This window comes from Eublepharis macularius, chromosome 4 (assembly GCF_028583425.1).
Source record: "Eublepharis macularius isolate TG4126 chromosome 4, MPM_Emac_v1.0, whole genome shotgun sequence".
NCBI classification, from domain to species: Eukaryota; Metazoa; Chordata; class Lepidosauria; order Squamata; family Eublepharidae; genus Eublepharis; species Eublepharis macularius.
Genome location: NC_072793.1, coordinates 99,998,587 through 100,023,854, shown reverse-complemented (window position 1 = coordinate 100,023,854; position 25,268 = coordinate 99,998,587). Strand labels below are relative to the sequence as shown.

General features: G+C 43.4%; 1 protein-coding gene across 1 annotated transcript in view; it reads right to left on the bottom strand.

The window, feature by feature from the left end:
• DOCK3 (dedicator of cytokinesis 3) overlaps positions 1-25,268 on the bottom strand; it is a 566,279-nt gene that overhangs the window by 242,110 nt on the left and 298,901 nt on the right. The window contains exons 18-21 of the mRNA XM_054976377.1: positions 22,546-22,652; positions 20,932-21,103; positions 19,394-19,491; positions 17,661-17,744 (exon numbers count right to left, since the gene is read on the bottom strand). Of these exons, the coding sequence (XP_054832352.1) occupies positions 17,661-17,744; positions 19,394-19,491; positions 20,932-21,103; positions 22,546-22,652 (461 nt within the window). The remainder of the gene's footprint in view (positions 1-17,660; positions 17,745-19,393; positions 19,492-20,931; positions 21,104-22,545; positions 22,653-25,268) is intronic.

Sequence of the window (25,268 nt, the reverse complement as noted above, 5' to 3'; positions counted from 1 at the left end):
TTGACTCCACCCAAGTCATAATTGTCATTGCTTCCTAGTTCAGGGATTTGAAACTGGTTCCCCCTTGTCTGTTTATGTATGCCTTGGCTGTCATGTTGTCCATTTGCACCATGACATGATGTCTGGATAGTATGTCTTGAAACTCCCGTAGGCCCTTCTTGATGGCTCTTAACTCTAGTAAGTTCATGTTTTGGGGTTTTTCTTTCTCTGGCCACATTCCTTGGGCTATCCTTTCCTCTGTGTGTGTGCTCCCCAACCCCTCAGGCTCATGTCTGTCATAATTTCAATTATTTATGTTTCCTTGAATAATACACCCTCCTGGAACCTGGTCAGTTCAATCCACCACTCCAGATCTTATCTAAGGGTCAATGGTATTTGTAGCTTTTTTGACGTTTGTACCTTATAATCATCTGGAATGGTAGTAAGAACCTTTGTAGTGATTGAGTAATGAATCTCGACCACTGCAGAATGTCCTGACAAGACACCATCAACCCTTGAAGTTGGGCTAGTCACATCACTTCCACTTTCCTTCTTCTCCGTATCACTCTTATCATGGACCTTATCTTGTCTCTCCTGTGACATGAAGCCTTTGCCTTCTATCGTGTCTATCGTGACCCCAAGAAGTACGATTTTTTGGTACTGGTGTCAGGCTGCTCTTCTCCTTGTTGATCATAAATCCATTGGCTTCCAGGCAGATTTTTGTTTCACTGCCTCCCATCCCAAGGCTAGGGATGTGGCCTTTATCAAGATATCATCCAGGTAAGGGAAAAGGGAGACCCCTTGAAGTCTCAGGAATGCCATGAATGTCACTAGTATCTTTGTGAATACTCTTGGAGATGATTTTAGCTCAAACGAAAGGGCCCTGTATTGATAGTGCTCTCCGTCGTATACAATGTAGAGATATTTCCAGTATATTTCCTTTTGGAGATATGCAGATAGGCCTCTGATAGATCTATGTGCAGGATCTGTACAGGCTGCGGATCTGGTGTCTTCCATGGCAGCACTGGGACTCTCCCAATTTGTGTCGACCCCTACACATCAAGCAGGCCACATGCTAGATTTGATCTTTAGGATGGGGTTAAATGTAGATCTCGAAGTGGTAGAACCGGTGCCATGGTCAGAACACTCAGTCCTGAAGGCTCGGCTGGGGTTACCATCCCCCCTCGCAAGGGCGGTGAACTGATTTATGCTCACCCGTGGAGACTTATAGACCCGATTGGGTTCCAGAATGCTTTGCGGGATCCAATGCTCCACAGCGGTTCATTAAATGAGTTGGTGGAGGACTGACAGTGCCGGCTCTCCGAAGCCATCGACAAAATTGGCCCCCATCACCCTGTTTGCCCCCGTGCAAGATGGTCTCCCTGGTATACAGAGGAGCTCTGACAGAAGAAGCGGGAGCTAAGATGACTTGAGCGAGTGTGGTGATGATTTCAGGATGAAGAGGCAAGATAATCTTATAGGACGTTTATGAAAGCCTATGAGGTGGCAGTGAAGGCTGTGAAGAAAGAGTTTTATGCAGCCTCCATCACGTCAGCTAGCTCATGCCTGGCAAAATTGTTTAATGTGGTTCGGTCATTGGTCTCCATGCCAGAGGGAGGCCATCAAATTTTGAATTCGGATATTAGCTGTGAGGCTTTTGGGAGCTTTTTTGCTGATAAAATCTTGTCTCTCCGACTCAACTTGCCAGCCACAGTTGGTTCAGTGAATGAACTAGAGACCCCTTGGCCGCCTTCGGCCCACTCTCTGGGGAGGAAATTGACAGGACCCTGCGATCAGTTAGGCCCACCACATGTCCCTTGGACACATGCCCATCATGGCTGGTAAAGGCCAGTGGCGAGGGGCTGCAGTCCTTCCTTGAGGACATTGTTAACCTATCCTTAGGCTCCGGGATTTTTCTTGGGCCATTAAAAGAAGCCGTGGTGAGGCCTCTTTTAAAGAAACCATTGCTGGACCCCACTGACCTGGTCAATTACCGCCCAGTTTCGAACCTCCCATTTCTGGGAAAAGTGATTGAGCAGGCGGTGGTGAAACAGCTGCAGGGCTTCCTGAAGGATGTCTTAGCCCTAGACCCCTTCCAGTCTGGGTTCAGTCTGGGACATGGGACGGAGACGTTGCTGGTTGCCCTCACAGATGATCTTCGTAGACATCTGGATTGAGGCGGCTCAGCGCTGCTATTATTGGATCTGTCAGCAGCATTCAATACAGTTGATTACAATCTTTTGACTCATCACCTCGCCAATGTGGGGATACGAGGGACTGCCTTGCAGTGGCTTGTCTCTTTTCTCCATGGTTGGGAACAGAGGGTGGTGCTTGGGGAGAAATTGTCATCCCGCCACCCTTCGGTATGCGGGGTCCCACAGGGAGTAATATTCTCCCCATTATTGTTTAACTTCTATATGTACCCCCTTGACCAGTTGGTGTGAAGTTTCAGACTTGGGTGTCATCAATATGCAGAGGACACCCAGTTGTATGTGATGGTGGACGGCTGGCCCGGCTCAGCCCCAGATGTCCTGGAACATGCTTTTGCAGCCATGACTGGTTGGTTGAAGCAGAGTCGGCTGAAACTGAACCCGATGAAGATGGAGGTCCTGTATTTGAGCCATGGGGGATTAGGTTCGGGACTCCGGCTCCCGGCCCTCGATGGGGCACTGTTAGTGCCAGTTCCGAGGGTTAAGAACCTGGGGGTGATCTTGGATGCCTCCCTGAAAATGGAGGCACAGGTCACAGTGGTTGTCAGGTCCTCTTTTTTCCATCTGCGGCAGACCAGGCAACCTGTCCCTTACCTGTCAACCCATGACTTAACTACAGCGATCCAAGCAACGGTCATCTCTAGGCTAGATTACTGTAACTCGCTCTACATGGGGCTGCCCTTGAGCCTGACCCGGAGATTACAGCTGGTACAAAATGCAACGGTGCATGTTATTATGAGAGTGCCAAATAAGGCGCATATAATACCGATGTTATGTGAGCTGCATTGGTTGCCAGTGCCTTCCGCCGGGCCTGTAAGACAGAGTTGTTCCGCCAGGCATATTGCTGAGGCTGGACCTCCACCGGCCTGGAAAAAAGGGGTGTGTAAATCTTAACCCTCCCTGTGAAGGCTGTCCACCATCCTGTTTTAAATGTGTTGTTTTTAATGAACATTAATTTTTAATTGTATTTTTAATATGTTATCCGCCCTGATAAATAAATAAATAAATAAATAAATAAATATGGCGGCTGGGTAGTTCCTTTTCCGGATGGCCCCTACTATAGACCTCATCATTTCCATCCTAAACTTGCGTGTTTTGATATATTGGTTCAGCCTCTTTCGGTCCTGGATGTCTCTGACTTGAGATGGGCACAAACCGGGAAAATGCAACGAACCATGATTCGTGGTTCATTGCTTTTCACAAACCGCAAACGTCAAACTTCCATGAACTTTCCCCAGTTCATGGATCGGTTTGCGGTTCATCTTCCCATTGTCAACCTCCAGGTGGTGGGACACTTACTCACTGGTTTGGCAGCAGAAAGGTAGCTTTCAAACACCCCACACCGGCTTCATCCGATGCATCCGTTGAAGCCAGTGCGGGGCGTTTGAAACTGACAGCCCCCCTTCTCCTGCCACGAGTGAGAGGCGGGAAAAAAGGAGCATTCAAATGCCCCATGCCAGCTTCACCCGATTCATCAGGTGAAGTAGGCGCGGGGCATTTGAAACTGACAGGGTCCCTTCTCCTTCCGCAAGCAAGAGGCAGGAGAAAGGGAGCTTTCAAATGCCCCATGCCAGCTTCAGCTTTTTTACCCGATGGGAGGAGGTGAAGGAGGAGGAGGAGGAGGAGGAGGATTCTCTCCTCTCCCTCCCATAGGGGAAAAAAGCGGTGGGGCAGAAAGTTTGAAATTGACACTTTTCTTGCCGCTTGCAAACGGAGAGAAAAGTGTTCCTTTGAAACTGCTCCACTGGCTTTTTCACTTGATGGGAGGGGGAAGAGGGAACCCCCTCCTCCCCCTCTGATCAGGTGAAAAAGCCGGTGGGGCAGTTTCAAAGGAAAAGAAACTGGAAAATGAATCAAAAGAACCAGCAGACCAGTTTGTGGAAGTTCGTGAAAAATGTTGACTGCTCAGTTCCATGAACCAGCTTCCATGAACCAGCCTGGTTCGTGACAAATTTCAGTTCGTATTTCAGTTTGTGCCCATCTCTAGCTCTGACATCCCCATTTTTTAGTACAGTGAAGAGCACTGAATGAATTCCTTTGTTTTTATATTGTGATGGAACTGGTTCTATCGCCTTTATCTCTATGAGGTGTTGGATGGCCTTCCTTATCATGAGTTGTTTTTGTCTCATTGGATTTCTTGGGAGCTGTATAAAATGTTTTGGTGGTATTGATTCGAATTCCAGAGAGTATCCCATAGATATCATGTCCAGTACCCATTTTTCTGTGATTGTTTGATGCAACATTGTTGCAAAAGTCTGCAGACATCCCAAATTTCCATAATCTTTATGTGTTGGTTGTAGTCATGCTGAGTATCCTTTCTTCTGTCCTTTAGTTTGCTGGCCAGATTTCCGAAAGGTGTTGGTTCTATTCTTCATTCTGTTTCTGGGCTGCCAGCAACCTTTGAGTGGTCTAGAGTTACCCAAATATAGGGGGCGTTTGGAGTCTCGAAAGGGCTGTGAACTATGTTTTGTTTTTGATTCTTTCCTTTTTGATGGCAGAACCTTTTTCTTCTCCTTATCCTCCACCAAATACTTATCTAGGAGCTCTATGAATAATTTGGCTCCTGTAAAGGGTATTGCTCCCACCTTGGTCTGAGCAGTCAACATCCCAGTTTCTCAGTCATGTGTTATGTCTCACTGTGACATTGAACTCCATGGTTCTGGATGACATTTGGAAGGCATCTAGGGTGGCGTCTGTGGCAAAGACTGTAGCCAAGGCTATCTTCTTGACCTCACCTTTAAGCTCCTTTGGTACTTTGCTGCTGGCTGTGGTCAGATCTGAGGCCCAAGTGAAGGTTGTTCTTGCAAATAAGGAGCCTATAGCTGAGGCTCTAAGGGAGGCTGCCAAGGCTTTGAAATCTCTGCGCAATGCTTGTTCTATTTTCTTGTCAGATGGGTCTTTAGGTAATCCTTCTGCATCCACTGGTGGGATTGAGTTGGTTGCTAGATTAGTGACTGGATCATCCACTATTGGTAGCTTGATCTTCTTCACTGCTTCTGGCACTAATAAATATAACTTGTTAAAGACAGATTAATTGGTTTTTGGTTTGGTCAGATTATCCCATTCTGCTTTCATTAAGTTATGGAACATTGATGGTAGAGGGATACCAATTTGAGTGGTTTCCATCTTAGGAAGAGCTCTCTCTGAACCTTAGGGGCAAGCTAGGTCTGTTTCCTCTTTTCCTGTGGATGTTTGAGGTATTTCTAGTACCCTTGCCTGGAATAAACCACCTGTGGAAAAAGCCTTGCCTGTATAGGGCCTGCTGTTTCCTCCTACTCATCTGATAACTCTCCTCCTTCACTAGTGGAAGAAAGATCTGAAATCTCAGAGTCATTTTGGAGATTCTCTGAGGGACTAGAATGCCTCTGGTTCCAATTCTCTTCCTCTCTCCTTTTTGGTTTAGTGGGAGGAAGGGAGGTCTCAGACCTTTTATTCTTGGAGCCTGTCTTTCTGTCACCCCGTTTAGTTACTGTGCCCTGTACCTTAATCTCCTTAATAGTGTCCTTGAATTCTCTTTTTATTTCTGTTTTAAGCCATGTTAACAGGTTGGATTTGGCATCTTGGCCACTGAGGTCTATGTCACTAACCTCCTGACCCTCCCCACCTGTGACTGTGTGGAAATGGGGAAACTTGGTAGGTCTAAGTCACAGAGAGCTCCCTCTTTTGTTCTTGAAGCATATAGGCTCACCTTGGCCACCATTCCCCCCCCCAAGGGTTTTTCCCCACCTAAAGGGAATACAGTAAAAAAGGAGGGGGTTGGTAATTCAGCGATGAAGGGAAAGGCGCGGTGGGGGAGGGGAGACTCTTTGCTTAGCTTCTGGGCATTCCTCTACTCTCAAGGAGTCCCTGCTCTGGTTTTGGCACTATTGCGCAGGCTGCTTAGTGCAGTTCAGGAGGTAGTGTGTTGCTGCTGTTGCGTGGGGAGGCTGAGCTCCTGAAGGTCGCCTGAGCTTTGGCTTCACTCGTGCCACTACTGAGGACTCAACTGCATCCCCAAACTCCTCGATTGGTTGAAGTAGGAAGTTCTCCTGCTCAAAGGTTGGAGAAAATGCTGTTGAGAGTCCTCGCAGAGACAGGGGCCTAGGCAAGCCTAGGACCGTTGGCTCTGCCGCTTGCTTTGGTGCTTCCCACAAGCCAAGGAGAAGGGGAGGAGAAGCCCTTCCTTTTCCTTGTGAGCTCAATAAGGGCTATTCCCTGCAGTCTCTGCTCCCTCTTCTTTCTTGTTATCTGGGAACGCTGCTCTGCAGCATCTGCAGATATCCTGCTCTGATGCAGGGCTGGAAAAAACTGCTGAGCCAAGGACGAGCCCCTCCCCAATGGGATCCATAGAGTCAATTGGCCCTGCCTTGAAGAGGAGGAACTATTCCCAAAAGTGAGGACTGCCCCACTCCCTGGACCACCGGAGAAAAATAATTTTATCTGTTTTTGTTATTTTTCCACATAAACACAATAGAAAAACTGCACTCCTGCAGAAAATAAAAACAAAGAAATGCCCTCAAAATCAGTCCCATGTACCCTGGAAAATATTCAAGAAAAAATTAGAAAGAAATTGCTAATTTTATTATTTTTGCCCTAACTCACAGAAGATTGCAAACATGCGTCCAACATGGAAACATTAAACAAAATTTTTCTGTACATGCAGCACTATTTTTCAAATTCAGTATAGGAGAAAAACGTATGTATAAAGGATTGTTCTACACTGGGTAATCATAGATGATAGGCAATTAAGTTAGGTCTTTAAGCATTAATTAGGCATGCAAAGCAGATGCTCTAATACCCCCTGGCAGCTGCTTCCCAGATATAACAGATTTTTTTCACCTGTTTATTAAATATTGTTTAACTATATGCATTCTGATGCAGCAGGGGCATTCTGATTTTGTGAGTACTTTAGAGGCAAATGTGAGCTCAAAGATGGCCCAGGAAATGGAAGCATGCCAGGATCTTGAGGGAACCTGATGTTTTTAGAATCCTTCCCAATATTTATAGCAGTTTCCACCTGGACAGAGGCCTTTGCCTGCCACACAGCATGTTTTTGGTGTGATAACAACATGGTGCTGTATGTTATTAACACACTTACTTCAAAGTCCTTGAGAGTTATGTCACTTATGAGGGTTTTTGTCCTGCAGTTCCTCAAGCTGTACATCGTCTTCAGGTACATGCCAGGACTGAATAGTGGTGTTGTTGATGCACTTCCAAGTGTTTAGGGACCTCTCCCACTTCTTCAGGACACACTCATTCTGCATCAGGGCAGCTTCCAAAGTGGCCTTGCTGAGCACTGGAGACCATCTGTCTAATTAGAGCTATTGGTGGATGGCAGTCACCTGCCTTCAGGACATACATCAGACCCCTGAGATTTGTGCAGCAGCTCTAGGCTATGGGGGAGCCACATGGGCAGTCTATTGAACAATCTAATAATAGGTCTTCACAGGTGCAGCAGGGCAGCATGTAAAGAAGAGTCATCACCTACAGCTATAGTATCATTTTCTGGGCAAACCACAGGGTGGTTAGTGGAAACTTCAGCTCACAACTGGGCATGAACGACTTAATCTAGATTGCTTGGCTGGGTGTAAGGGGTATGCTCTGGAACCAGTTCATGCCACTTCTGCAACACTTGATGGTTGCCCCCACCCCACATCATACTAATTTACCTGGGTGAGAATGACATGGGGAAGCAGCCAGGAAAGGTTATACTATTGTAGGCTCTGTCTGATATTGAATTTCTAAAGGCTGTAGTGCCAGGAGTACTGATTATATAGTTAATATGCTCCATCTTAGAGTGTGGAAGGGTGCATTGCACCCAGGGCACCTGAGAACAGCCCAGGTGTTATGGTTTTGGGATAGGATCCTTTAGAGGTATGCCATTATTGTCAACCCACTGACCTAGTAGCTAGAGGGTGAGGACATGGCATGCCTTCCTTGAGTGCTTTAAAGGCTTAGCAAGGAGGAGCCTGAGCTTGCAGCCACAGTGTCCTTGCCCATAAAAATGGGGATGAATGAACAGAGGATTCCAGACCCTTCCACATTCCAACATGTCTGGAGGGGGGTGCAAACAGGGCTGGCATGACAGCTCTACAGACAAACCCACCCCTTTTTAGTTCAACATAAAGATAAATAAACTTGGCCCTTTTATTATCCCATATGACACTGTCGCCTCTCCTTATTTTGGCATGTGCATGCAATTGCCAATATTTGTAAACTGCATATTTATTTTAACAAATTCTTACCATATTGATTAAAAGATTTTTTAGTAGCGGGGGTGGGGGATCCTTTTACAGGAGAAAGAGATACGGATAAGTTTTTGGCATTCAGATACACTTTTTGTATCTTTGGAAAGAAATTCAAAGGAACATCAAATTAGAGAAAAAGTGAGAGCAAAGATGAAAAGCACATCCTCTATCCTCTAGAATTGCTAGGGATGAGATAGTTTTCACCCCACAGTTACATCCATGGAAGTTCTGAAGCTCCTAGAGATGTGAAATGCTTGCCTAGCCTTTTCTTGTGCTTTTCAGCCCAGTGTGGCTATAAAAGGTGGGACAAGCAACTCTCTCCCTCAGTTCTCCAAGCTGCCAGTACAGAAGGAAGGTAAGAATAAGCATTCATGGCAGGGAAGGGGAGAGGGATGTGTGCCTACACAGAAGAACACTTGATGAAAAACAGTTATGGGTAAATGCAATCCTGTTTTCATCATCGTGTCTTCTGTGCAGTCCCACATGGGAGATTAGAGAACCTACTTACTCAGGAGGAGGGCATGAAGCTCTTTAATGAAAAAGACTCTTCAGGACTACCTTGCCAACAGCTGCATCCCATCTGGAGTCCATATCAATGGCATAATGTTTGACCAGGTGGCAGCCTTGCACAAGTTGACTACTGGGATGCCCAATTTGAAGGCTAATGAGGTGGACTGAGCCCTCATGGAATGAGCTCTTATATGTAATGGGCATGGTTGCTTACACTGGTTGTAACAAATCTTAATAAGCCACACTATCAATTTTGAAATAGTCTGTGCAGACTTTTTTGCTCCCTTTAAATGACACAAAAAGATTCCTTCTGAAAAGCTGTCCTGTCTAGATAGAAATACAAAGCACATTTAACATCCAGAGTGCAAAAATCTCTCTGCGTCATCCTGAGGTGTTATAAAGAAGACAGGTAGGACAATGTCCTGGTTTATGTGATAAGCAGAGATGATCTGTGGCAGAAAAGGGAGGCTTGGATGGAGAATGACCTTATCACTCACCCTCCTAGCTGAAGTTATGGCCATCAGAAAAACTATTTTAGTTATCAACATCTTGAAGGGGCAAGTAGCTAGGGGCTTGAGGTTTTGTGCATGATTGAGGTGAGAACCAAGGAGAGATTCCACTGGAGAACAGGCCTGGATGCTGAGGGCATAGGTTAGCTAGACCTCTAAGAAAGGACTTGCATTCTGACTGGGTAAAGACGGATTTTCAATTTATGCTGGCTTGACAGGCAGAAATGGCCAACCAACGAAAACAGGGATCAACTTCCTAAGATACACGGAACTAGAGGAGCACGCAGGCTCAAGGAAGTCACAAGCACACACAATTTATACACTATTTATACAGTGCAATTTCAATGTGTATATCATAAAGTCCCAAACTTACAGAACCATGACGCCCAAATAAGAAACCAACATTCAGTATAAATTTCTATACAATATAAATTCCGCTAATGCGGGATAAGTTCACTGTTTTCCGCTAATGCGGGTTGTAATCACGGACATAATGTCCACGGTTATTGGTGGTAGCAGCGATGCCACAACTTGCCAAAAATGTGGCAACTGGGTTCACTGAGAACAGTGTCCACGGCAAGGCAATATCCATGGCGACGAGCTATACCGGTCTCCTTCACTTTCACTCCTTCACTTTCACTCGTTCTCAACCCACTTTCTTCTTCAGGCCATTAGTTATCAACATCTATTTCCGCAATTTAAACCTCCAATGTGAAAAGAGCAGTGATACAATGGGACCCCATTGTACTTTCTTGCCTAGTATGCCAAGTTTCCTCCCTTTTTTATCAATCAGAGCCAAGTTGCCTATGTTTTTCTGGAAGCCTTTCCCTTGGAAGGACTCTGTAACAATGGAATTAGCTGGGGGAATGTGTAAAAAGGAAACCTGACCCTTCTTGCTTGGCTTTATACATATCATCCAGCTTTTTAGATGTCAGTGGAGCCAAAGCTGGTTTGGCCCAAACATCTTTTGACGCATCAAGCATTCTTTACATGATCAGAAATGCTACAGGACCAGTTGCCTCTGAGTGAAGCACTGTGAAGACTGATCTGAGTAGGTTGGAGTGGAGCAGTTCACTTCAATTTCTAAGGACCTTGCTATGAGAACCAACTGTCCATTGCACTTCACTTGGGGAAACAACAGAGTCTTTAATAAGGACTTCTGAACAGTGGGAATGGTTCTGATGCAAAATTGGAACTGACATTGGAGTCGTCATCCGATGGGTTGGAAGGGTTCAATATCAGTTCTGGTGGTGCATTACTTTCTAGAATCATACTGGGAACCGATGAAGATTTTGATTTTCGTTTTGGTTCCAAATAGACATGGATATATGGATCTTCCTCATGAAAGAAATAATGAGGTGGGTACATTCTTAGTGAACCATCGTACCCATGAGCATAATAATTATGAAAAGGTGACTTATATTGTGAGTAATGGAACTTATAGTGACTTCGGTGGTGAGCCAGTTCCAGTTGGTTGTTATTGTCAGATGGAACTGAGGAATCTCTACAGATTTTGGACAGATGTACAGTAGATGGAGGTAGCAGTGAAATAGCTATGGATGGTTCAACAACTCTGGGAATTTCCTCTTTGGAAAGGGACAGAACCGAAATGGAACAGTGTCTCAGTGTTGGAGGTGTTTTCCAAACCCTGGATGGACTTGGAGGATCCGACATGGCTGGGTTTGACAACAATTTTTCTTCTTCTTCTATTTATTTATATTTTATATTTTTACACAACAACAAAAAGCAACAAGAAGATAAAACAGAACACAAGGAGAATACAAAAAAAGGGGAAGGGGGGAGCTTCCATCCAATTTGGTTATAATTTACCATACATCCATTAAATCCATTTCTGAATGATAATGACCTATAATTTAACTATTCAATACTTTAGTAAAATTTCAGATAAAGGTCTCCATCCAATTAAAGAACATTTTTAAAAGAACTATATTCTGGAAATTCCATTGAATAAATTATGAAACCATTCCAGATTATCTTAAAATCTTTCTTTATTCTCTCCTGAATTGTGTGTGTGTGTGTGTGTGTGTGTGTGTGTGTGTGGTGCCCTCAAGTTCATAGCTGACTTATGGTGACCCCTGGTGAGGTTTTCATGACAAGAGTCTATCAGAGGTGGTTTGCCATTGCTGGCCTCTGCAACCCTGGTCTTCGTTGGAGGTCTCCCATCCAATTACTAACCAAGGCAGACCCTGCTTAGCTTCTGAGATCTGACAAAATCAGGCTCACCTGGCTACCGAGGTCAGGGCCTCCCCTGAATTAATCTAATCTTATTTATTAATTCTTCATGTGCTGCTATATTTCTTAATTTAGTACACCATCTTCAGTTGGTAAATAAATTGAGCAGAGCTAATTCAATGGTCAGTTTTATTTGTTCCCGGGTTATTTAACAATCTCTATAATTATTGATTTCTGAAAATTTGCTATAACGGGACATCACGACCACATATGTAAGAAGGTGCCTACTTCGCCACAACCTCTCCAGCAATTTTTATTATCTATTCTAATTAAGTGGGATATCTTAACTGGGGTTAAATACCACCTTTGAGACACCTCAAAGGTGCTCTTGTAAAATTCTTGAAATTGATTTGTAGGAAATTGGTTGAAATATTTGTTTCCAGTCCTTATAATTAAATTTAACATTCAGTTCTGCTTCCCAAATCTTTTAAATGGTCTGCATCAGAATTTGTCCCCAATTTAATAAAATCCCATCTATTTTAGTAATTAATTTTCGCTCCTCATCTATATTTCGAATGAATTCTTGTCAGTTAATGGTCTGTTTAATTGCTCTTTAACTTTCTTCTTTTGAAGGAAACTTAATTTTTGATGTTTCAGCACCATTTTTTCCCTTCCAGAATCATTCCTTCAGTCCAGAACTGACTGCTGTTATTTATTATTTGCATTCATTAAGGCTATTTGACTGAGAAAATATTTTCTGCACCACGAACAATAACTTTTAACGAAAACAAATTTTGGGTGGTACAAAATGGGAGTCAATGGGGAGACCCCTGAGTATAATACCCTTTTCTATTTCCTTCATACCATAATAGGGCTATAGAGTGCTGACAGTAAAAAGCACGTGAAAAAGCTAGATGAGTGTCTCACACCTTGAAGAGCTTCAGAACATCCACAGCTGGCTTGTGCATTCCGAGATCCCATATGGGACTGCACAGAAAATACAACAATGAACCATTAGTGGTCCATCTGGTCCAGTATAATGTTTCACACAGTGGCCAACAAGTTGCCATGGACTAATAAACAGGACATAGAGGCAAAGATCTACCCTTGTTGCTACTACCTAGCACTGGCATTTATGTATATGGACGTTACCTTTACTTACCATGTCTACTACTCATTGATGGACCTATCCTCCATGAACCTGCCTAACCCACTTTAAAAGCTATCTAAACTCATGACCATCACTAAATTCATTGACAGTAAATTCTACAATTTAATTTTGTGTGCATATGTGACATCAAGATGCAATCAACTTATGGTGACCCCAACAAGGGGCTTTCAAATCAAGTGAAAAGCAAGAGATGATCTGCTAATGCCTTCCTCTGCAGTCTTCCTTGGTGGTTGCCCATCCTGCTTGACTTCAGAGATCTGACTATATCAGGCTATATCACGTCACCTTCCTGACCCACAATTTAATTACTCATCAAGTAATGTAACGTAATTAGGGGTGTGCAGTGCCAGGGTGATTCGGTTTGCCCGGTTCAGTTTACTCAAATCGGGAAAAAGATTCGTAATCAAGCGAGTCCCGAAGTGGCAAGCCACTTCGGAAATCATGATTCGGGTCACTTCAGGCATGCCAGACGTGGGAAGATGGTTTACGTCCCTCCCGTGACTGATCTATTGCCCACAATGCTTGCACTGATCTGTTGCCTACAATGCTTACACTGGGCAAAACGGAGATCCTCTGTTCTCTGCTCCCAGATCTTGGAGGTAATGGGGTGCCCACGCTGCACAGGGATCCACTTATGGCACCCCAAGAAGACACCTCCTGTGAGGTGATTGGGGCAAACACATCGTGCCTCAGTAGCGCAGTCACAGATGGATGAGGATGAAGGGGCAGAGATGTGGGCCCTTCTACCACACACTCTTCCTCTTCCTCCAGCACCCTCTCCTAATGCACAGCTGTGAGAGGCCTGCTGCTGGCTTCAGAGAAAACGGGAGGACCACCCAGTAAGGGGGTTCCTCCTGCAGTTCCTCCAACATCCGATGGGTCCCTGGGGTGAGTGTGATGGAAAAGTGATGTGCCCCATGTCCACCCCAGGAGACACCACATGCTGCCCCTCCTCCAGCTGCTGGGTCTCAACAGCTGGGGAAGGGGGAGCCTCAGCAGCAGGCCCCCGCCTAGTGCCAGCTCCTTCCTCAAACATCTGGGCTGGGGGTGGCGCTCCAGCAGGTGCCTCAGGAAAGAGGGCCTTGTGAACCCGCCTGCTGTCACCAGAAGCCAGGCTGGTGAACGGCAGCAGTGCATGGGAGGGCCTCCTCTGCTCAGATGGGGGGATAGCTGCAGCACCCCCTCCCCCTCCACTCCTCTAGTCTTAGCCCCAGTCTTTCCCTCAGGGCCCCTCTCAGCTTTTCTATCACTCATTCTGTTCCCCTTCTTGAACCCACACTAACTACAGCTCTTAAGTTTTTAAAACACCCCCCAAGCACCTAGCCAAAAGCTTTAGTTTCAAAACCTATCTACCCGTTCTAGATCTTTGTTTTTGTGTCTCTGTTCCTGGAGATGGTCAAAAATCTCTTTTCAAATGGCCCTATTTATTTTTGGGAACCTAAACCTACATCACCAAAGCTGAATTCCTCTTCAGGAATCTAATTGGCCCTAAACCCCAATACACCGGAAAGCCTAATACAAAAAACATGCCCAGCCTGGCTCCAAAGGTGCCAGAGGTGGGCAGGGTAACCCTAGTTAAGGGAGTACTAATGGGCAGCCTATTTATATGAATATAAATTATAATTTGACCAGAACCTAACTCTCACTAATTCCTCTCCTACAAAAGCCTATTTAATGAGGAAAACTACCCTATGTTCCCTAACAATTAAGTTTAGAGGGCAAATAATGACAAAGGCTAGCCTACCTTACAAAACACTATTTAAAACTAAGAACTCTGGGAACCCCAAAGTATATCATCCAAACACCTCTATAACTACAAACCTCCAACCAACAAAACAACAATGAATAACAACCCCAAACTGTAAAACAGGGAAAAAACCCAAATTCTAAAACTGCCCCCTCAACAGCAACTGGGAAAGAACAGGGAATCCCAAATTCTAAAACTGCCCCCCCCAACAGCAACTGGAAAAAAACAGCAAAAGAAACTAAATTCTAAAACTGCCCCCCCCACAGCAACTGGGAAAAAAACAGGGAACACAATACAAGGAAAATTATAAAACTGCCCCCCCCCCAACAGCAACTAGGAAAAAACAGGGAATCCCAAATTCTAAAACTGCCCCCACAACAGCAACTGGAAAAAAAACAGGCCTGCCACAACCAGAACTTGAAAAAAAAAACAGGCCCCGAACAATAACTAGGAAAAAACTTGAAAAAAATCAGAACTTTAACACTACCCCAGCCAGTCACTCAAGCAAAGGCCTAGTCTCTCTCATTCTCTCTCTCTCTCTCTCTCTCACACACACACTCACTCACAGCAGCAAAAACACCCCCCTCCATAAAACTAAAGATTAATTAAAAGTAAAGCTTAAAAAAAATTCCCTCTCCCCCATCCACCAAGACAAGTAAGCAAAACCCTCCCCCCAAAGAGAAAACTCAGCGAGTCAGTCACACTGACTCTCCTATCAGTCTCCTGAAGTCCACTGGTAGGTCAGTCAGTCACAGTCCAGATCGAGAAGAAGGCTAGCCAAGTCTCAGCCAGGTCACCACAGAGACAGAGGTCAGAGAATCCAACAAGAACTCTCAATGTGTCTCTCTAGGCCAAGAAAGAATGAAAGCCTGCTAAGGCAAGCCTCCAATTTAAATCCCCTCCTGCAGCATTTTAAAAAAGGCACTCTCCTACCAGAGAATCCCATTTGCTGGAAGGAGAGTGCTGCTGCAGGACTGGACACTCCTAACTCCCCTCCCTTCCCTGATCCCCCTCCCTCCTCCCCCTTGTACTCCTAGTCTAGTAGTAGTCACTTACCTCTCTTCCCCCTCCCATCCTGTGAAATTGGAGGGAATCTTTGCAAGCAGCACTTTTCTTGCTGTTCGCAAGTTTGCAAAGAGAAAGAAAACTTCTGCTTTCAAGCTTCCTGCCAATTTTTACCAGATGGGAGGGGGAAGGAGGAGGTTGTAGTGAGTCACTCACTCCTTCTCCCCCTCCCCTCTGCTAAGAAAGAGTGGAAAGCTGGCTTTGCAGAAGTTTGCTAGCTGTTTGCAAGTGCTCCCGGTTAACCCAAAGGGACTTGAAGCAACCCGAATCACTTCGGGTTGCTTCACTTTGGTGTTTCTGAAATGGGGCCAGCATGGGAATACCGAATCTTACCGAATCAGGCTGGATTCAGGTATTTTACCCGAATCTGAAACCCAAAGTGCACATCCCTAAATGTAATGTAATGTAATGTAATTAAAAGGCTACTAGCCACAATAACTAAATGGAGTCTCTGTGTTCATGTAGCAACTATGTGAATATATAATCTGAGGGGCAACAACAGGAGGCCGCTTTGTTTCTGTGCCCTTCTTGTAAGTCTTCCAGAGGCAGTGTGAAATAGGATGATGGAGTATGGACCACTGGTCTGATCCAGCATGGTTGCACTTTTCTTATCTGTGTGGTTGGTTTTACACACATATTCCCACTGGAATGTTTCTGGAAACCTAGCCTGAAAATGAGTATATCCCTGAATAATGAACACATTTCTTTTTTTATTTCTTTCCAACTCATTTTACACTAGATAGAAGAATAAGACCTGATAAAAAGATACAATTACAAGTATCAAAATCCATTAACAACACTTCAATAATACAGCTGCTTAACATTTCACCCATGGAAAATCTGCCAGCTAATTTCAAAAAGATTTAGTCATGAACATAGTCAAGAGTTCTTGGAAGAATTTTAATACACATATTTGATATTGAAGGAGCTTCCCTGTTGGTTACTGACCTTTGTGTTTGTTTCAATCAAATATGCTGCATTCAAAGGTTAAAAACAGGGTTGCACTTACCTGTAACTGATCAAGTGGTCTTCTGTGTAGGCCCATACTGGGATTGTGCATGTGCAGGCCAGCCATGGAGAAGATTTCCAGAGCTTCCTAGAAAATTAGGAGTGCCCCTCCTCCCTTTGGCACTTTCCCGCTAAATGCATCACATGACCAGGAGGAGGGGCGATATTCCCTGAGCTCCTTCTATAACTGCCACTGGAGACCCCACCCCCAGAAACTAAGCTTCCAAAGAATTTACAGTTAGGTAGGAGGGAAGGATGTGTGCCTGCACAGAGGACCAGTCAATGAACAACTGTTTCAGGTAAGTGCAACCCTGTTTTCATCTTTGTGGCTTCTGTGCATTCCCACATGGGGAGTAGCAAGTTCACTTATTGAAGGAGGTGGGTGTGAAGCTCTCAAAGAAAGAGACTGTGGAGGATCACCTTCCCAACAGATGTGGGACTATTGATGGCTTAAAAAAATAATTCTCAGCCTCAAGGATGAGGTGAGAGAAAAGCAGAGAACAGCAATGGAGACCCTCTCTCTGCAGGAACAAAAAGAGAATGGAGTTAATAGTGCCCCTCCTCCTTGTCATCTGATTATTTTGGCTGGAAAACACTGAAGGGAGGAAGGATGCTCCTAGTCTTCTAGAAAACTCTGGAAATCTCTGTAGCTGGCCTATGCATGTAAAGTCCCAATGTGGGACTGCACAGAAGCCACGAAGATGAACATGTGACTTAGCGTGGCTGGGGAGTCCTGGAGAGGCAATGATTGCCAGGCATGCCCGACATATCAAAGGTGAAGAAAAATTGAAACAAAACTAAGCAAAACTGCTACTTGCTCACAGAAATGAGTGTCAGTGCAAGATTTGGAGGAAATTAAAAAATTCTCTATGGATTTTACCAAAAATGAGGAAAAAGAAGGGAATGGTTTGCCTCCTACCTCTTCCCCACATTCCTTGTGGCCTACTGGAAAATTAGTTGCCTGTAACCTAGCAACCATGATAAATACTGAATAAATGGAAGATGAAGGCATTTTTTTCATCAGAAATGGGTCATGCTTACCAGAGACTGAAAGACCAGCAGTCCATATTTTTCTGTATTGTCATCCAAAATCACAAATAAAGTATCCAAGATATCCTGAAGGAACTAGAAAGGTACAAAATAGACATATTATGTCATTTAATACGTTCTTATAAACAATTCTATCAAAAAAGATCAGTTAGTGGTTTACTCATATGATGTGTAAGAAGACAGTCCAAATAAATATTGTCTACTGGGTTGCCCTTAACTACATACTTGTCCACTTTCTCAAAGAACTCCAAAAGATTGGTGAAGCAGGACTTGCCTTTGCAGAAGCCATGCTGATTTTCCTTCAGCAGACCTTTTTCTTTTAGGTGCCTAAAAATTCTATCTTAGATTACAGTTTCTATTAATTTGCCTGGAACAGATGTTAGGCTAACATGCTTGTAATTTCTTGGTTTCCCTCTGTACCCCTTTTCCAAAATTAGCATAGCATTTTCCACTCTCCAGTCTTCTAGTACAATGGGTGCTTTTAGTGATAAGTTACATATATGGGTTAGTAGATCAGTAGACCAGTTAATAGAAGGGGAAATATGATGACATCATTATTATAGCTAGAGATATAACATTTCTGGAAATTTTGAAGCCATGGGAAAAACTAGGTTAATTAATTTTACTTATTTGCCATCAAGTCACAACAACAACAACGGTGTACTTATATACTGCCCTTCTGGACAGATTAGTGCCGCACTCAGAGCACTGAACAAAGCCAATGTTATTATTATCCCCATAATACAGCTAGAGAGCTGGGCCTGAGAAGAGTGGCTTACCCAAGGTCACCTGCAGAGTTCATGGCAGTAGAGAGAGTCGAACCAGCAGAGTTCTGATTCATAGCCCAGCTATTTAACCACTATGCTACTTATGGCAACTCTGTAGGGTTTTCAAGGGGAGGGAATGTGGTACAGTATAGCCTGATCTTATCAGATCTTGGAAGCTAAGCAGGGTCACTACTTCATCAGTACTTGGATGAGAAACCACCAAGGAAGACTTTGCAGAGAAAGGCAATGGGAAACCACCTCTTTGTCTCACTTGCCTTGAAACCCTTTGCTTAGGCCACCCATCACTCGGTTGCATGCGTAGGGTTTTCAAGGTAAGAGATGTTCAAAGGTGGTTTGCCACTGCTTCCCTCTGTATAGCAACCCTAGATTTCCTTGGCGGTCTCCCATCCAGATACAAATGAAGGTTGACTCGGCTTAGTTTCTGAGATCTGACAAGATCAGGGAGTTTTTAAATATACAATATAATTTTATAGAGAATAATTAACACTTCATTTGTACTTTTTAGGTTATTGTTGGCAATTGTATGTTTTGCACATATTGTCAACATAGGAATCAGTTGTATTTTAGAAAGAACTTTGTATGGTTGACCAGCAATGAAGACAGATTGCCAAAAAGCATCTGGTCTTTTAGCGTACAATTGACAACAGGAGAGTTTTATATCTTTTTGTTATATTTATTGTACATTTATTAAACAATATTTATTTAGAAACTACTGGATTTACAATGATTTAGTTTTTACATATATACTCCAATACCTATTGTTTTCTGGCCTTCCAGAACATAGGTTTAGATTTAAGATGATTACTACTGGATTTCTGCCAAGTGATAGAAAGTAATAGAAAGTAATCAAGAGAAGTTACATTTTTTGCTTCTTCAAAGACTATGGATTACTAAAAATTTACCATATATAACAATGGTGTAGAGCTAACCCAATACCTTAACAATTTCTTCACCACTGACATGCCTCAGTCTTCCCAAGATATCCATTATTCGATCAGGATAAGCCTTCCATTTTAAGAGAGCAAGCAGGTCCACTGTAAATTTTTAAAAGAATATACTAAGCACACTAAGTATAAAAGAAGATAAGGTAATATAAATGAATCCTGAGAAAAACAAACAACAGTGGTATATATTTATTTCCCCAAAGGCAAAACTGCAAAGCTGTATTTTAGTAAAAGTTAGAGCAGGGGTCATCAACTTTTTGTTTAATAAGAGCTACTTCTGAGTAATGAAAAATATCTCAAGCTAGTTCCTCCCTGCAACCTCTCAAGCATGTTACCAAGTCTTCTTTTGTCCTAGAAAGAGAACATGAACCAGGAAGAGCACCATAAATGAAGCAATCGACTAAACAACACAGAAAAATCCTATGGAATAAAAAAGGCTACAACAGATTTTTTCACAGCATGCTATGGATTTTGTGAGTGAAGCAAGTAGGGGCTAGCCCATAGTGCTAAATAAAGAGGCCAGACTCAAACTTTAAACTGAGTTTTTGTTGACAAAAAAGACAGGCTGGTCATGGGAAAATTAGCCTTATTCACAGATAGATATTCACACATTACAAAAGAACTTTGTAATGCAAATTTATGCAACAGATAGTTCTAAAACACCAGAATTCTAATAATTTGCAGTAGTTGATTTGTTAAAGGTTTATACATAGTCATCCTGGGAGTACCTGCTTTGTCACATTTGTATACTGATCCTGCACTGGGCAGGGGGTTGGACTAGATGGTCTGTATGGCCCCTTCCAACTCTATGATTCTACGATATGACCTATAGTCAATAGCATTCTCACTTATTTACTAATAATCATCAGTATTTAAACTAAAATATATTTTTCTTTCGTCTTTGAATCTACATTCAGCCTTATATTTAACAACAACAACAACAACTACTACTACTACTACTACTACTAACAGTGCAGTTATATATTGCTCTTCTAGACAGAATAGTGCTGCACTCAGTGTTGAACAATGTCAGTATCATTATTATCCTCACAATACAGCTTCTAGCTGGGGCTAAGAGGAGTGGCTTACTCAAGGCTACCTGCTGGTCTCATGGCAGTACTAGGATTCAAACTTAACCACTGTGCTACAGTAGCAGCAGCTGTGCTTGCCTAGTATAAGTATATTCTGCAAGAAGACACTGCCAGTCAAGACTCCCCTACAATATGAATCCACATCAGACCCATGTTTTAAGTAGTATGTTTTTCATGTGTACAATAAAATATAAATATGAAGGCTAGGGATGAGCAAATTCCCCCAAGACCATTACAACTGAGATTAATTTTCTCTTTATTCTTGCGGTTTCATCAATTTTGCAGAATTTCAAGAAGAAGAATCCAAAGAATAAAGATAGAGAATGCCATATCCATGACTAAAGACATGGGAAGGATTTTTTTTTTTGCAACTCAGTAATAAATAATCCCCTTTAGCTTTCTTGTACTCCATGTCTCCTTAAAGGGAAAATTACTGTACCATTCTGTGTGAGTTTGGTTGACGAGAGCTGGGTAGAGACTGAAAAAGACTCTTTGGTGCTGCGCTGGAAAATCAGGCTTGAGGGGATGTTGGGACAACCATTATAGTCCTCTTTGCAGCATGGTAAGCCCAGGTACAGTGCATGGTTATTGAACGTGCTGTTTTCATCACACTGGAGACGTAAGAAAGAAACCGTATTCTATACATGCACAGGCAAAATATACTATAGAGAAAAAACCTAATACTAATTTAATCAGCACACATTTTAGATTTTTTTTTTTAACAAAAAGATCACTTCTGATAATCTTATGGTTACTAAAGAAATAGACACAATTTTCATTTGCAGTAACCCCTTCATAAACAACTAGAGTATATCTGGTAAAAATAAAACATCTCTGCTGAAGTATTTTTAGGATACAAAATATTTTCTATCAAACATTATCCCAGAGCATAACTGTTTCTATTAACAAGCACTTCAGTAAGGATATAAAATAAACTCGGTGTAAGTAAATTAAATGTTTTTTTCTGAAAGGTTGTGCTGATTATTGGGCCTCTGTGCAATATTTGGCTCCATTTTCTAGAGCAAGAAAAAGATTTCACAAAAGGAAGAGGAAAATAACTGTTTTGTTCAGCAGTTGTATATGGAAGCAGTTATGTATTTGTCAGGATGGACTGGTGAGTTGGGACAAGGCTTTCCATATAACTCTTGCATAATAACTTTTGCATTATGTTGAAGTTTTTCATTAATAAAATTTTGTTCCTAAATCCTAATACCACCGGTTCTCAACTTGTGGGCCAAGGACCCTTGGGGGACCATGGAAGTATTGCAAGGGATCCATGAATCCAACTTGGAGAGGTTTCTGCCTTTCCCCACTGGTGCCTCCCTCCCCTCAGTCCTGCTTTCATATTGGCCATGCCTCTCCCCGGCCCCCAGCTGTGTCAGGCAAGATGCCTCCTGGAATTCATCTGCTAGCTGGCTAGCCACACTATGGCCACTCCTCCACAACTGGGTCCACTAGCTGTAACTCTCATTCAGGCAGATAGTATCAGGCCATCCTCAGCCAGAGGCCCCCAATTGTACATCAGCCAGGACTGCTTACCTACTCATGAGGAGAATTGCTCCTTGGGTGCTTGGGTGGGGCATATGTATTTTCCCAATCAATAGATACTAACAGTACAACTACTATAGTATGGTGTGTGTGTGTGTGTGTGGGGGGTCCATTAAATTTTTGATGTTAAAAAGGGGTCCTTATACTTGAAAAGGTTGGGAGACACTGCCTAAAACCACTGGTAATTTAAATTATGAGCATTTTCTGCTATAAACATTTAGGCTTTTGAACATGAGTGTCCCCTAAACTAAGTTTAAACCAGCAATTAATTTCTAAGAAATTAACTAAAATACTGATACCAGATACCTACGACAGTCCTCACTACAAAATTCTATGATTTTGGATGCACTGTAATAACAAATGACACAGTCCAAGTACTTATTTACTGACACACAATATGAGCCATTACAGATGTACTAATGCACAATTACAGTGAAGTATGGAAGAAACTGATGGCAGATGATGAATTGTGATAAACTATATAAGCGGTAATGAACTGTGCTACCTTATAGACATAAAGCTCATGAATATCATCTGAAAGGGTGGTACCATCGTCCCTCATTAATGGTGTAAATGCAAAACCAAAAAGCTTCTTTTCTCCTTTATCTTTTGCTGCAATAAAAAAATACATGTTTGCATGATTAACAGGAAGTCTGGGGTTTTAACCTCAATCTCCCTCAATTATAAGAAATGCAGAAAACCCTTTCATGATGCTTAGTTCGTACTGTCCTCATTTAGATACCAGCAATACACCAATGAAATCAATTTGACATTTTTCTTTATCACCTTGTGACACTATAGAGTCTCTGAACCAATGGCTGGCTGCTATAGAAACAGAAGTAATGCTGACTGGGAAGGCTGAGGACCTGAAGGACATGGGGCTCCTCACTTTTGATGGATCCAAATGTCTCTTGCTGACTTGCTTAAGAGACCAGGGAAGATTCTGGATCCAGCATTTTGTTGGAGAACCAAACTGATTTAGCTGCAAAAAAGGTGTTCTAATAACTGAATTTAGCCCAGAAGATGGCCCTGTACCTTGACTCAACTGATCTGGTCCCAGGGATCCATGCTATGGTTACCTTGAGACTAGATTATTGTAATGCATTCTACATTACTGTACTCTAGGGTTGCCAGGTCCCCTCAAAAGACCTGGCACTTACCTTGGTAGTTATCTCCGTGTGTACGTACTCCGAGGCTGCATGATGTCACTTCCGGAACTGACATCATCACACAGGCCCTTGTGCTGCCCCTGGGAGTGCTCTCGCACTCCACAGTGGGCTGATTTTGGCCTGTTTGGGACTGAATCAGGCATGTTTGGCCCTAAATTGGCCTGCTGTGAAGTGCAGGAGCTCTCCAGGGTCCTCCCGGCAATGGGCCGAATAGGCCCTGAAGTGCTCCTTTGGAGCAGGCTGAGTTTATACTCTACTCTAGTTTATACTCTACCCATGTACTCTACATGGGTCTGCCCTTAAAGATAACTCAGAAACTCCAGTTGGTGCAGAACTCTTGTTGCCCAGTTACTATTAGATGTTCAGCAGAATCTGCATCGGACTCCCACTCTGAATACTCTCCAGTCACTAACCAATTATCAAGCTCAGTTCAAGGTTCTATCACCTGTACAGCCCTTGATGGCAATTGTCATTCTGCTGCAACATCTTTGCTCATGAGAATAAAATTTTCTGAAGGTGCCATGCTGCAAAATGGTAAAATTGGCAACTGCCTGTTCACGTGCATTTCCCCCACATTATGGAACAATATGCCTGAGGCTATTAGGAAGGCCGTCACATTTCTATCATTTTACAAAATGTGCAAAACAGAATTGGTCATGAGGGCATTCTTGTAAAGGAGTACAACAGTGTGCTGTCATGTAATGGATCAGCTCAGAAGGTGACATCTATAAGCGATAATATGTTTTTTCTTCCAATTCTTCATTCTCAGCTCTTCTATATTATGTTGTTTTACTAGGAATTTTTGTTGCTAAGACTCAAATTTTATTATATTTTGTAACCTACTCACTGATCAATTGAACAATGTTGTTTAAAGACGAGATTCGGTTTCGTTTTCTCAGCCATGCCGGACGCTCCTCTCGGCTGGTCCGGGAGGAAACGACCGGGCACCCTGACCGGGCGGCTGATCCGCAAGGATTAGCCCCCAGGACTCCCAGGGAGGGAGCCAGGGTCCGGGACGCGGCGGGAAGAACTCCCCGAAATCAATGCGGGGGGGGAATTGCCCGTTTGTCCCTATGGAGGCCGGCAGATGTGCGCGGCGCCTCGAGTGCCGCCGGGCAACGAGAAACGGCAAGTAAAAGAAACAGGCGGAAGCCTGTAAACAAGCGAATCCCTTCTGTTTTACAAGCGTTTGTGAAGGAGAGGTTGATCTGAAGAAGACTCGCTCTTCCCCTTCGTTGAGTTCCAGAATTTTGTTGGCGCCTCCCCCCCCCAAAATGGCAGCAAGGAAGCAAAGTCCCGCTCTCGGTAAGTCAATCTCGGCTACTTTGAAGGGGGAGTCGCTCAAAGAGTTGGTGCGCAGGGCGGTGGTGGAAGCCATAAAACCCTTTGTTGACAAGCTGAACGAAACTGATCAAAGGGTGGGCTTAATTGAAAGCGAGGTGAAAACCATTAAGGCAGCAGCGGGGGGGGGGCAGAAAAGTCTGCTCTGGAAAGTGCGTCACTTGTGAAGGCTACAAAAAAGGAGCTGAAGTTGGTGGAGAACCAGCTGATCGGGCTACAGGTGGAACGAACGCAGACAATTTTGCGTCTCCAAAACGTGAAAGAGGAGGAAAATGAGGATCTGTGGGATTTGGTCTCGGAACTACTGGCGACACCCGCGAGGACGACTAAAGAAGAGGTTAAAAGCGCCATTTTGGAGGTCCGTCGGGCTTCTTCAAAATATGCAACAAAGCGACAGTTGCCTCGTGAGATCATTATTGACTTTTCATCTAAAAAGATTCGGGACACCATCCTATATAACTCATACAATGCGGATTTGGACTTTATGGGTTTGAAAGTCAAGATCTTGAAGGACGTTCCATTTCTAGTCCGGAAACGGCGTTTTAAATATAAAAAGTTTGCAGCTCTTCTGAGGGACCATGGAATAAAGTACAAATGGTTATTCCCGGAAGGAATATGGTTCAGATATAAAGATCAGGCCTATAAGATATTATCAGAAGATCAACTAAAGGATTTTGAGAATAAAAACCCAGAACTCTGCTGCACCGAGAACGAAGAA